Below are 12,359 nucleotides of genomic sequence, written 5' to 3'. Positions count from 1 at the left end.
ACTATAAACCTACAAATAAGCATTAAATATGTATTTAATAGGTAAAAACGTTGAAATATGCAAAATATGCAAAATACAGTTATTACCTGTTATTTTAAAGAGAATGATCTAAATCGGAGACAATTCTCATCAGATATCAAAAAGCTTATTCCAATACGTATATGCATTTGCCTATAAATCCGGTCCCTAGTTATGATATTATGAAAGTCCATTTTTTTTAAACCTTTAAACACTATAAAATATATACTCTGCCGATTCTAATATTGCGTATATTTCCCGAAATATTTCGGGAAATATACGAAAAACCTAACTCGTTTCATCACATTTCAATAAACGACTGTTCGATAAAGAAAATAGACCTTGAACGGATTGTTACTCATTGATAGGTTAAGTCCAGTGTTTTTGTTTACCTATTATTTTGTCTTACAATCGGACCGTCATAACGTTTTTTTTTTCATCCATATTGGTATTGCATATTATTATTTATCTAGGCCCTGGGGTAAGTAATTATAACGTGTTTATCCCTCGTGTAGTAGTTCAAAAGAGGGGAAAAAGTTGTTTAAAATGTATTTTTGGTATTATTTCTTTAACACTAAAATCCTTATTTACTATCACATACTCACATTAAATAAATCACTAAAACATTTTGATTTATAATGATATTAGATCCAAAATCACAGATGGTTATGTACTGTGGACCTTGACAGATTAGTTCAAAGAAAATATTTTAAATTATAACATAAATTATCTGCGAAAATACGATTCGAGAAAAAAATAAATCTTCCTTTATTCCAATCTTTTATTTCAATCAATTATCTCCTCTTTTACAGGAAATATAATTTAATACATAATATAATACCATAATATGCTTCTGCAAATCACGAAATAACCACTAGAGAAATGAACACCTGTTACTATTAAATATATATAATCTTTGGAGAAGTGGAAATGGAAATATTTTTAAACATTTGCAGAAGTAAACTTGGTTATCTTCAAAAAACATAGCAGTTGAAAAACTTCCCAAGTTAATTAAAATTTGCAAGGATAAGCTGATAATCTTTAACAATTTATATTTGGTGGTTAGAATAGTTCCAACAGTGAAATCCTAATGTTTTAATTTAAAATAATCGTTTTTTCTTGTATTTAGCATTATTTTTGACAAATTTACTTTTATATCTAAAATCAAGTCGTTTAATAATTTATTTACTCGGAGAATACTTTTATTGTAACAATTAAAATAATGTCTATGTATATATTAATCACGTGGTGTACCAATCACGAGTATAAACCGAATAATGTATAGTCATTCTAGCTTAGGGACAAAAGGAATTTGTCATTTTGACATTATATGATTAGAAAGTATGATGATACATTACATACGTCGTATACGGGTGTTGCATGAAATCTAAATGTAATGCAATGTGTTTAATTTTACCGATGGTAGAACATAATATGAAGTTAAAGTAAAAATATATTTTAAAAAAAATTCAAAAACGATACAAAATAAGTATAATAACGTTGAACTTGCTAAGAACAAAATATAAAATTGTACTGACGGTAATTTACTTGGAGTCAGTTTGTTTACAAACAGTGTGTTTTGGGCTCCGTTTTAATTAACCTCAGATGGCGAATCTCTGCGATCCCCTTTTTGGGGGACAAAAAGCCACCTGTACTATTTTTTCATACTTCTTTTCGTATCCACGTGTTTCAATAGCCAAATAAAACATTTTTATAGATTATATGTTTGATACTCTATCAATTTTTAAATGGCCAGATGCATGATTTAGTGCATAACAAATTATAATACTATTTTGGATTTAAACTACTTTGTACATTGGTCGAAAAATAATCATCAGGGTCTCAGGCTTATCATTATTTTATATAATATAGGTAATATAATTTAAATAATAAAACTTGTAGCTCTGTGCATTATTTTAAAATGTAGTTATCTGTCGATTCTTAAAAAATAAAATGGGTATAAGATTCAAGGCTGACCTTCCTATGGTACAATGAAAACTTATTAAATTACCAGACATATATAGATTATCTGTGAGGGAGGGGATTCTGACTTTTATATTAATTCCAAATTATTTTGCAGGAATATATCAAAGCGGCTCATTACGTTCATAGATAGCGTAATGATTTCAGGCGTAACACTATAATATCACATATATAACCTCTGATGTAATACAATATGCTAATAACTATAATAGTCATGTTTTAATATTCATATTATAGGTACCTACCTATTAGGTATAGCTCATAAACAACACTTTAACAATGTCACTATAACATAAAACAATTTAGGTATTATTTGGGCCTAAAGACAATTATGTAATCGTATTAGCTGTGTTAATATACATAGCAGAGCAAAATTAAAATACGGAATTTTGTATACATTTTTGTATGTTTGAACGATTTTTACGCAAATAATATTCAACATAAAATAAACTATTATGTTTATTATATGTTATGCAATATTATATGAGTACAAGTGTATAGTTAGAAGGATAATATATAATAATACAATTTTTAGGGGTAAAGCCTTTAATAGTTCGCTCAAAAAAACTTTTGGGATGACTGAGTTTACTCCACACCCATAAACATATAAATAAATGGAGTGCGCTTAGAGAGAGAAATCATGAAACCGATATTGAATGAGAGAGATAGAAACAGTTAGGGACAACCACGGAGAAAATAATTTAATACTCAAATTATTTCATCATATTATCAAATATTATATCATTACCACGATTAAAGATAGTACTATTTATACTATATTTTGCTATACAAACATCAATGATGATTATCAGTATCAGTAATACTATATTATAATCTATAAATTACAATAATTTCATGGCATAAATGAAATATAATATTATTTCTTTTATGATTACCCACCAACTATATCTATCTCTCTCACACAATTTACATTTCAAATCCTGATATATGGGGGGGGGGGGCGGGGAAGCTCAGTCCATTTATTTATATGTCTATGTCCACACCCGATTTCCGGCGTTTCTAATCTAATCTTACCCCGTATTTTTATCGGCAATAATCATCACGTCTACTTAATCATATCATATCATTCATGACGTTCACAGGACAGCGGTCATTGGAGTGACTCGTACAGTGTCAACTCGTCGCCCGGCTACTCGACCAAGAGCATGGAAACGCCGCTGCTGTCGTCGCACGCCAAAATGATACCATCCAGGTCGAACAAGAAACGTTTCATACTCGACCGGTACGTGGTGTGCGATCAGTGGAATGGCCGGGCCAGGTTTTCGCCGGCCAACAGCGGCCAGATCAGCTCCAGCAGCACGGCCGAGCTGACCAAGAGCCATTCGACGCCGGCCAGTCTGCAAGCAGTCGTCGAGTTCAACGAAAACTCACCCAACTCGCTGCAACACCGGGTAATAATTAATTATTTGTAGACAATTATCGTCGTCATCGACATCGCTCCTAGTCATGCTTGTACAGTTGTATGTATTAGGTATCGTACCTACATAAGCGCAAATAGGGGGAGGGAGGCTTTAGGTTAGGTTAGTGGGTAGGTATGTCCCCCTAAAACATTTCCTACATATTGTTCTAAGCTTATTCAATATTATCAGAGTAAGGCTTTGCCCCCCCCCCTCCAAATCCCAAACGCTATTTGCGCCTATGCGTACTTACATTTATATTATTATCACCTACGTCGTGTGACAAAAAATTATGTGTCAGAAAACAAACACTGCAGCAGAATTTTATAGCGAAATCGTGCATTTACTTGGCTTAAGTTTTGGAGAGAAAATTTGTAGGACAATTAATTGGGGATTTTTTTGAAGTAGGTAATTTGTAACGCAATTTAGTATTGTTCTTCTGTTGTTCGTAAAAATATTCATAAATTTATAATATTGTTCGTAAATAAAATTGTTCTTATACTTCTTTTTGAAAAAACAAAATTATTACCCCAAATGCGTATTATTGGCAGGGTCCAGGATAAACGGACTAATTATAAACTGTATATTATATATTTGGAAAAATAATCCTATATGATTATATTATAATAGTCAGGGATACAATATATTTATCGAACGATAAATAATTTTTCTGACATACATTTAATATATTTTATAAACTATCAATAATTAATCAATTGATTAATAATTATTGATAGTTTAATGTTTGGTTTTAATAATGCACAACAATAAAACCTTTGAACCAACGTTTTCTATGTAATAAAAATAAAAATAAATTATTATTCTTTTTGTGTTGGGTATAAAACAAAAAGCAAAGACCAGGTTAAAGCATTTTAGTAAAAAATAATAGTCCTGTTCGAAGTGTAAATTTGACAGTCTCTTGAAAAGTTATTACTATGAAGTTCACAAAGTTATCCGTTTTAACTTTCCACTCCAAGTTAGTACTATCCGTGTCTGATATCCAATCTGTACTGCTCCTCTGGCTTCGTGAAACTCTGATGAAATCTCTTTATCAGAAAGACCGTACCTATGGGAAAATAATTAATCACATCAAAATGCTGAAATCATCGGTTACTCATAATTTTATGAGCCCGTTTTAATTATGCGTAATACAATATTATGTTACCTATAAATTATAATTATTTTTTACTATGTCACAAATTAGTATGATTAGTGTATCGCAGCAAAACAACGACGAACGCATACAGAATATTATATCATATATTTTAAAGTTTTTCCTATAAAATTAATCATTTTTAATCCTACCCCGCCAAGTTTTTTTTTTTCTAAATAATTTAAGCGCCTTTACATTTTATAATACGTATATTCAATTTTTAACCATTTTACATTTTTGGCGAGGGTTGATATTTTAGATCTTACTGTCTTTAGGATATAAATTAGTTGAATAAGTTGATATAAAATACAACTTTGAAGTAAAATTCATGTTTGTATTCGCCTGTGAAACTTCTCTGGCAAACTATAATATTGATGTTTCAACATTCACGTCTCCCGACATTTCAAGCAAACTATATGATATATTTTTTAGTTAAAAACCGTACATATTTTTGTGACAAATATTATTATTAATGGATTTATAACAGATTATTATAATTAATATTATAAGCCCTATCAGAAATAAACTTGTGATGCTACTGGTCATGGAAAATTGCATGTCACCCTCCCTCCGCATAAAACGTTAACGTTAACGAAACGAGGGACCGACGTCGTTTTAGATTCTGACCGGAGCGAATATGTTAAAGCATTTTTATAATAATATCAAAATCGAACGTAGCCATAAAATATTTTTTTAAAAAAAGGTTCTTTATTACGATTATGGTGTACGTGTTTTGGTTTCGAATATTTGATTCTTGATCTCGTACTCTGAGAAAAACAAATGATTCATAATTATTCATAAATATAATATTATACTCATATCAATTAATTAAAATTATATTATTCAGTCAAAAAATAAATATTTGACAATATAGATAAACTAAAAATCGGGACATTCACAATGTATGTATACACGGAGATAATAATTATATTATGTAATTATGATGTAAGTCAATATGAAACATAATAATAAGTATTTTAAAACATATATTATAGTATAGAAATTATTACTTTATTACTGGTATTATGCTATTATCATCATAATTATTATTATAACTTAACAGGACCGTTTGCGATTTTAGGGTATCACGGTCGTAAAGGACCGACAGGTCAGTGTTCCGAGTTAATTGATATTAATGTATATTATCGAGCATATACATATTATAGTTAAACGAAGTCTGGTGACAAAATAATTATTTTCGCTTACATAGTCAATATTATGGTCATAAATCGTTTAAAACTAGTAAAAAGCCGACCGTCGGTTTTTAATGAATTGGGAAATATTACAAAATATTAGATACACACCGTGCCTAAATGTGTGTAGTAAGCTCAGATGAAGTATATTTATCTTTACAAATAAATAAAATTGAAGTGTCCGTCTGTATGTCAGGGCTAATCTTCGAAACGGCTGAACCGATTTTGACGGGATTTTCACAGACAGGTAGAGGACTTGAACCGAAAATTACACATTTACTCCACAAAAAATAATCCGTATTGGGTGTAACCCATCTGCGCCAAAGTAAAAAGGTATGTTTTTATCGACTTCCCTTTTGGACAAAACTTACTCGACTATACATTTTACAGTAATAATGTTTTAAATCACGTATACATAATAATGAGCATACATATACTTTTTTTAATTAATTTTTTTCAAAATTATAGTAAATATAATGCATATTTTTTTTCAAACAATAGTCAATAACACAAATTTTTTACTGATTTATTTTTTTAAAAACGCCCAGTGATGAAGGCTACTTTTTATCCTGGAATTCAACCCCCATAATATTATGGTGGCACACACATTGCCTTAAAATGGTCCTTAAAATTATAAAATTATTATAATTTTCATGTTTTTTATTTTCCGTTGGTTAGAGGTTATTCAGAAAAAAAACACACAATAGTTATTATTATTACATTTGGTTGCCAACGCGGGCAAAAAAATTCTCCTTTTAAAAATATCATTCTGTTGGTTTATTATTCTTTTTTTTCCGGATGAAATAATACTGCATCTATACAATATTATAATTTATAATAAACGCGAAGATATGGTTAAGAATGCGTGTCATCCATTTAATGTAGCACAGACGGTGACATATATGATTTGTATATTATACATTTATACGGAAGATTTTGCAATTAATTCCAAAGAACTTTGCGAGGGGTCAATGCAAACAATATCGTCATCGTATAAGCAATTTTATCACAGTAGTTAGTAATAAAAGGTTTTTTAAACAAATTCGTTTTAAATCTTTGTTTGATTAGTTTTAATGGATATTTAAAACGAGACTTACAAACTGTGTACGCGTATCAATATTCCATATACTGTAGCGGTGTGGTACTGTGTTGAATTTGAAGAAAAAAATGTGTAGATAAAAATTTATAATTTATATATTGATCTCGACAAATGCGATATATAATATAATATTTTTATGCATAGTTAAGAAAAAAATACAAAGTACATGGCATAAGGAGTGAATGTGTCTTTTTAGTTTCTGATTTATAAATTATAAAAACCAATTTTATTGAACTTTTATCTTAATTGTACACTCCCAGACAGCATTTTGTAATTATAATATTATAATATTATTATAATAACGTTACACTAATATTATTCGTTATTATAATGTTATAATAATATTATTAAACAAAAATTGCTGTCTGGGCTGTATACCCTTTTATTTTTATTTTACTATTATTTACTAATTTAAACTTCACTCATCTCAAATTAATAATTTAACAAATATATTTTTTTATATCATATAGCAATTGAATAATATAAGTTATATAACATGAAACATAACAATTGTCAATTTATAATTTAAAATGATTAATTTTTTAACTCGCATAATATATAATTTAAAACTTAATAAAACATATGAATATACACATAATTATTATATCAAGAAAAAGAACAGAAATATTTGTGTTTTTGTATTGAATTATTTTTATTTTATACTGACATACCTAGTAATATAAACGTATAAACAAAAAATTTCAAAATGTTTTTAAATTGATGGATTTTTTAAAAATCAACTGAGAAAAGCTTAGTTATTTCAACTGTAAATTAAACTAGTTAAGTCCATAAGTTGATTAGAAAATAAACTAACTAGTTATGCCCACCTTTGACTATTAACATAAATCTAGTTCAGCTGATTATACTTTGTTTGGAATACTCTAAGTAGTAATAATGATGGTAGATTTTCAAAATATTATGATATATTTGTATGTATAATAATGTTAGGGAATCCATTAAGATAATTTAATAATTACAATAAAATATGTTATTGTAAACACATGGAAATTAAAAATTGAAATTTTAATTTTGCCTGAAAAATCACATGAGTTTTAATTATAACTATTTTAAAAATGAAAATAAAGTTGAAAAAAGTTTTGAATAAGCATTGTGATACACGTATTATTATTATGTGTTTCATTGTTGTGCATTGGTGGCGTGAAACAAATATTCATGATATGACGTGGTCATTCCATATTTTCTAATAGATAGCGTTGTGATATTTTATTTTTTTTTATTTTACACAATAATATATACAATCTGTATAGTTGATGCATTATAAGCATATTTTACAACGGCTATAATACATAAGTATTTGATAAGAAGCCACTCACTAATGTCACTTGACTGGATGTTGTATAAATCTAACTATATATTAGTATATATATATTTTTTTCTCCTCTCAGATTAGTTCCCTAACAAGTCACGGCACCAGCTCCTTTTAAGACGATGACTAGGGTAGTCAGGTATGTTTGGGTGGATAGGTTTTTAATGAGTGGGTTTTGGTGTGTTTGTAGACGGGCATGAAAGATTTTGTAGAAGCGTGTAGCTTCTTCTGTCACGGTTTTAATTGGCAGGTCATTATGTAAAGTGTAATTAGAAACAAAGGGTGGAGCATTAGTTATTTTCTGAAATTGTTGAATTTTGTTTGTATTGGACACTTTTGCTGTACCCCATAGTTGGAGACCATATTATGTCCATAGAGGGCGTTATGATATCGATTGGAAATTTACTCGAAACATGTTATACCAATACATATCGACATGAACCATTATGTTAACTACAGGCCTGGAAAACCGTTTTGAAACTTAGACACTGAACATGGACATGAAGAAAATGTTAATAATTTAATGTACAGGGTGATTTTTTAAGCATTCTCACTCTATTTTTATGCTTAAATTATGCATATATTCAAATTATGATTTTGGGAATTTTAAAATACACTTGAAGACCACATTTTCAAATCCTTGAGATTTTTTTACCACTTATGGATGATCCCGTGACAATATAAACTCAGATAAATTAATTTGGAACATATCCGGTCAGCATGCACATTCCTAACTTAACACAAATATGTTATTTAACATATTTACGTGAATTTTGTTTCACACTCAAACTGTATAGGTATTATGATTATTAGATAATAGTTACTTTACCTATAAGTTTGGCCGAGGATTTTGGCTGACGAAAATATTGTATTATTGCTCACAGCACTTTTGAAACACGTTTTGTAAAGCTATATATTAATTTATTATCGCTTGTTCGTGTCCGTTTATGGCATTTTTTTTTATTAGAGGAATGTTCTAAATTTCAGATGCGTATAGAAAACATTTTAAAATTAATTTGGAATTCTATTTAATTTCTAAAATATTAGACGGGCAGTGTTTCTGTTGCATAAATGTCTACAAACACAACCTAATAACCAGCTGATATTAGACATCTGGATTATTATATCACACGTTTAGATCGGAAACATTTCCGAATATTATAATATGATATTATTTACAGGATTATTCTGATGACATGCGGGCATATACAATTATAATTTAGTTACAGATAGGCCCCTTTTCATACCGACTTCTCATTAAAAAAAAACCGATGATGCTCCGGGAATAAATAGTGTAGAATGTCATATTATAATATTATTTATTATTATTATTTATTGAAATAAATGCCAAATTTAGCTTATTGTAATGTTTGGTTAGGTCATTACTCATTATGTATACCTAATGATAATATTCAAATGTAGCACAATAGTTTCGTTCCAATTGGCGACGTAAATATTTTTATCAATTATTGGACGCAATGGGTGACAGCCGTAAAATGTCTAACGACGCTTCGGTAACGGGCTGCCTATAATATGGTTTGTGCGCAACAAGTGGTCGCGCGTACACACAAACGTGCCGTGCATCATCTCTATTATTAGTTTCCGAAGATCAACAATATGAGAAATGAGCATTATGTGGAAATCTACTTAAAACATATTTTATTATTTTGCGGGTTCTATGTAAGAGCTTTTCGTCGTCTATTTAAGGGATCGACGGGTGAATAGTGCATATAGGTACGGGAATGTGCAGTTATGGTAGGTACCACGGCATAGATAACTGTGGTAGGTACTAATATTGCAATACCACCGCCGGCGTTGCCTAACCTATACCTATTATATAATATTATTATTATTATTCTCTACGGACTCCAGGGTAGATCCTTTCGTTAGGTTAAGTTAGGTTAGGTTAGCCAAAGTTATCTTTTTTATGTGGTGTAAATCTCGTTTCGTAGTGTCGACTTTAGCCTTCTCAGTTCTTTCCCGCGCAAAACAGGTTTTTTCTATGTTGTACATTTGTAAGACGGAGACAACGCATGCGGGTATACCGCCCTCTTAATTGTTGTGTTACAGCAATGCACATATTATGGTTTCAGACAATCTGTAGAAAATCTTATAGGCATATTAATCGTTGATCCTCATTAATAATGTCGTTCTGTTATATCAAACTTCAGAAGTATTTCGATGGCAATAAAGATTATATTACTATAATATACAGCAGAGCAGACAGCATAATATGCATAATATAATATTATTATACACGAAAGGAGTATGGAGGTCAGATCCACACATATAGCTTAAATTAAAAAAAAACATTTTATGAAGTGTGGTTTTTTTTTTTAAGGAAAAGCACATAATATTGTTGTTTATATTCATAAAAAAAAAATTATTCATTTAATTTAAATAAATGCATAGTGGTAATAACGTAAAATTTGATATAGGTATAGCACTTAAAACTATGATCTTTATAGTAGGTAAAGTAGCATTATACACAGGACAATCGCGGATCCCATCGTCATTTGTTAAGAGGACGTTGTTATACCGACTCTTTTCAGCGGTATAAACATGTCCATTGTCCGCGCGAAACAAACAAAACAACATTCAAAAGTGGTTTTAGAGTGAAAACTCTTATAAGAAAATGTATATAGGTAAGTAAAGAGAATTTAAAAACAAATTTAAGACAACTTCATCGATATTTTTTAAAGACAGTCTAGTTAAAAGATAGAATTATTTTTTAAAAAAATTTACAAAAAAAATAATAGGTTTTTAAAACTATCTATGTATAGATTTTAGATTAATACAAAACTCCGACTGGGTTGTCTTCAAAAATATATCGCTCTCTAATATAAATTTCACTATAGGTACCTTCACTATAGGTGTTTTTAAGACACTGAAAGTCTAAGACTACCTAATTTTTAATTATTTATCGTTTGTTTGGCACAACCATATTAAATTTTATTTTTCATTTCAGTCATGTGCTGAATGCACTCGATGATTTAGTAAGGCGCAGCAGTTGCAATCGTAACAGCTACAATATCATAAATTATTATAGTATTTAACTCACAAAATATATATAGTCGTAAATAGGCCCTTAAATTTAGAGATAACTATAATTTCAACAAAATCTATTTGTGTTGAGGTCTTACGATTATATTCATATATATTTATACACCCACCCATCCACCCATTTCAGACACGAAACAATTGCTTCAAATAATCCTATATATTCCGCCACCACTGGACTTCAGTGAAAGTTTTGGTCGTTATATTTTTACTTTCGCAATATTATTTCCATCGCAGCATTATCGCGATTTACTGCATATTCCAACTATGAATATTATACACTCGTCTGCGGTAAACGTTTTAATTACTTATACGTTTCCTCATGGTCGTTTGCACGAAACGTCTAGAACGGCAAAATTATTATTGTGTGTACGCCGCCGAATAATATTGTGTACGCATAATGTTTACTACACACACTGTGACAATATAGTTACAATTAATTTATAGCTCTGCGATTGTAAGTCCAAACATTTTTAGTACAAACTAATATAATAATATTATTAATTATATCGTACAATATGACGTGACATGTCATTGTACAAGAGCTCTAAACTGTGGATGCGCACCTGTCGGATTTATAACATAATAATATTATTTTGTTATTATACGTTTGAGTCCCGTGGTATAAAATAATTGTATATAATAATATTATTATAATGCGGATTTGTATGCATTAAAAAGTATCAAAATATGCCACATAATATGCAATAAAAATCGTGAAAATAAGCGAGAAAAAAATGTTTAATTGGGTATACTATAGTAAAAAAAAATGCTCAATTTTTATTTGATAATTTATATTATTATTTTATACATTTATGAGGTATTAAAATAATTAAAAACAAATTAAACAACTTGTAATTGGGTATCTAATTAATTATAGCGAACTTTTTTTTTTTTAGATTCTGAGCGGAGTGAGGAAGCTATTGTTTTTACAATGGTGTTTATTTTTATTTTTTTTATTTTTATATCCTGTATACAAAATTTCTTCCAGAAGGAGTGTTTCGATTTCAACATATAGTACCTTATATTTTAGCAAATTGGATCAAGATGGTACTTTAAAGAGGTCATTTTTTAATTTTCTCAATAGTTATTTAATGCCACGGGAAAA

General features: G+C 29.3%; 1 protein-coding gene across 1 annotated transcript in view; it reads left to right on the top strand.

Moving 5' to 3' along the window:
• LOC100570053 (atrial natriuretic peptide-converting enzyme-like) overlaps positions 1-12,359 on the top strand; it is a 133,302-nt gene that overhangs the window by 46,753 nt on the left and 74,190 nt on the right. Inside the window, exon 4 of the mRNA XM_029486831.1 lies at positions 3,105-3,413. Coding sequence (XP_029342691.1) covers positions 3,105-3,413 — 309 coding nt within the window. The remainder of the gene's footprint in view (positions 1-3,104; positions 3,414-12,359) is intronic.

This window comes from Acyrthosiphon pisum, chromosome A1 (assembly GCF_005508785.2).
Source record: "Acyrthosiphon pisum isolate AL4f chromosome A1, pea_aphid_22Mar2018_4r6ur, whole genome shotgun sequence".
In the NCBI taxonomy this organism is placed as follows: Eukaryota; Metazoa; Arthropoda; class Insecta; order Hemiptera; family Aphididae; genus Acyrthosiphon; species Acyrthosiphon pisum.
This window is presented reverse-complemented; position numbering and strand designations above follow the sequence as displayed.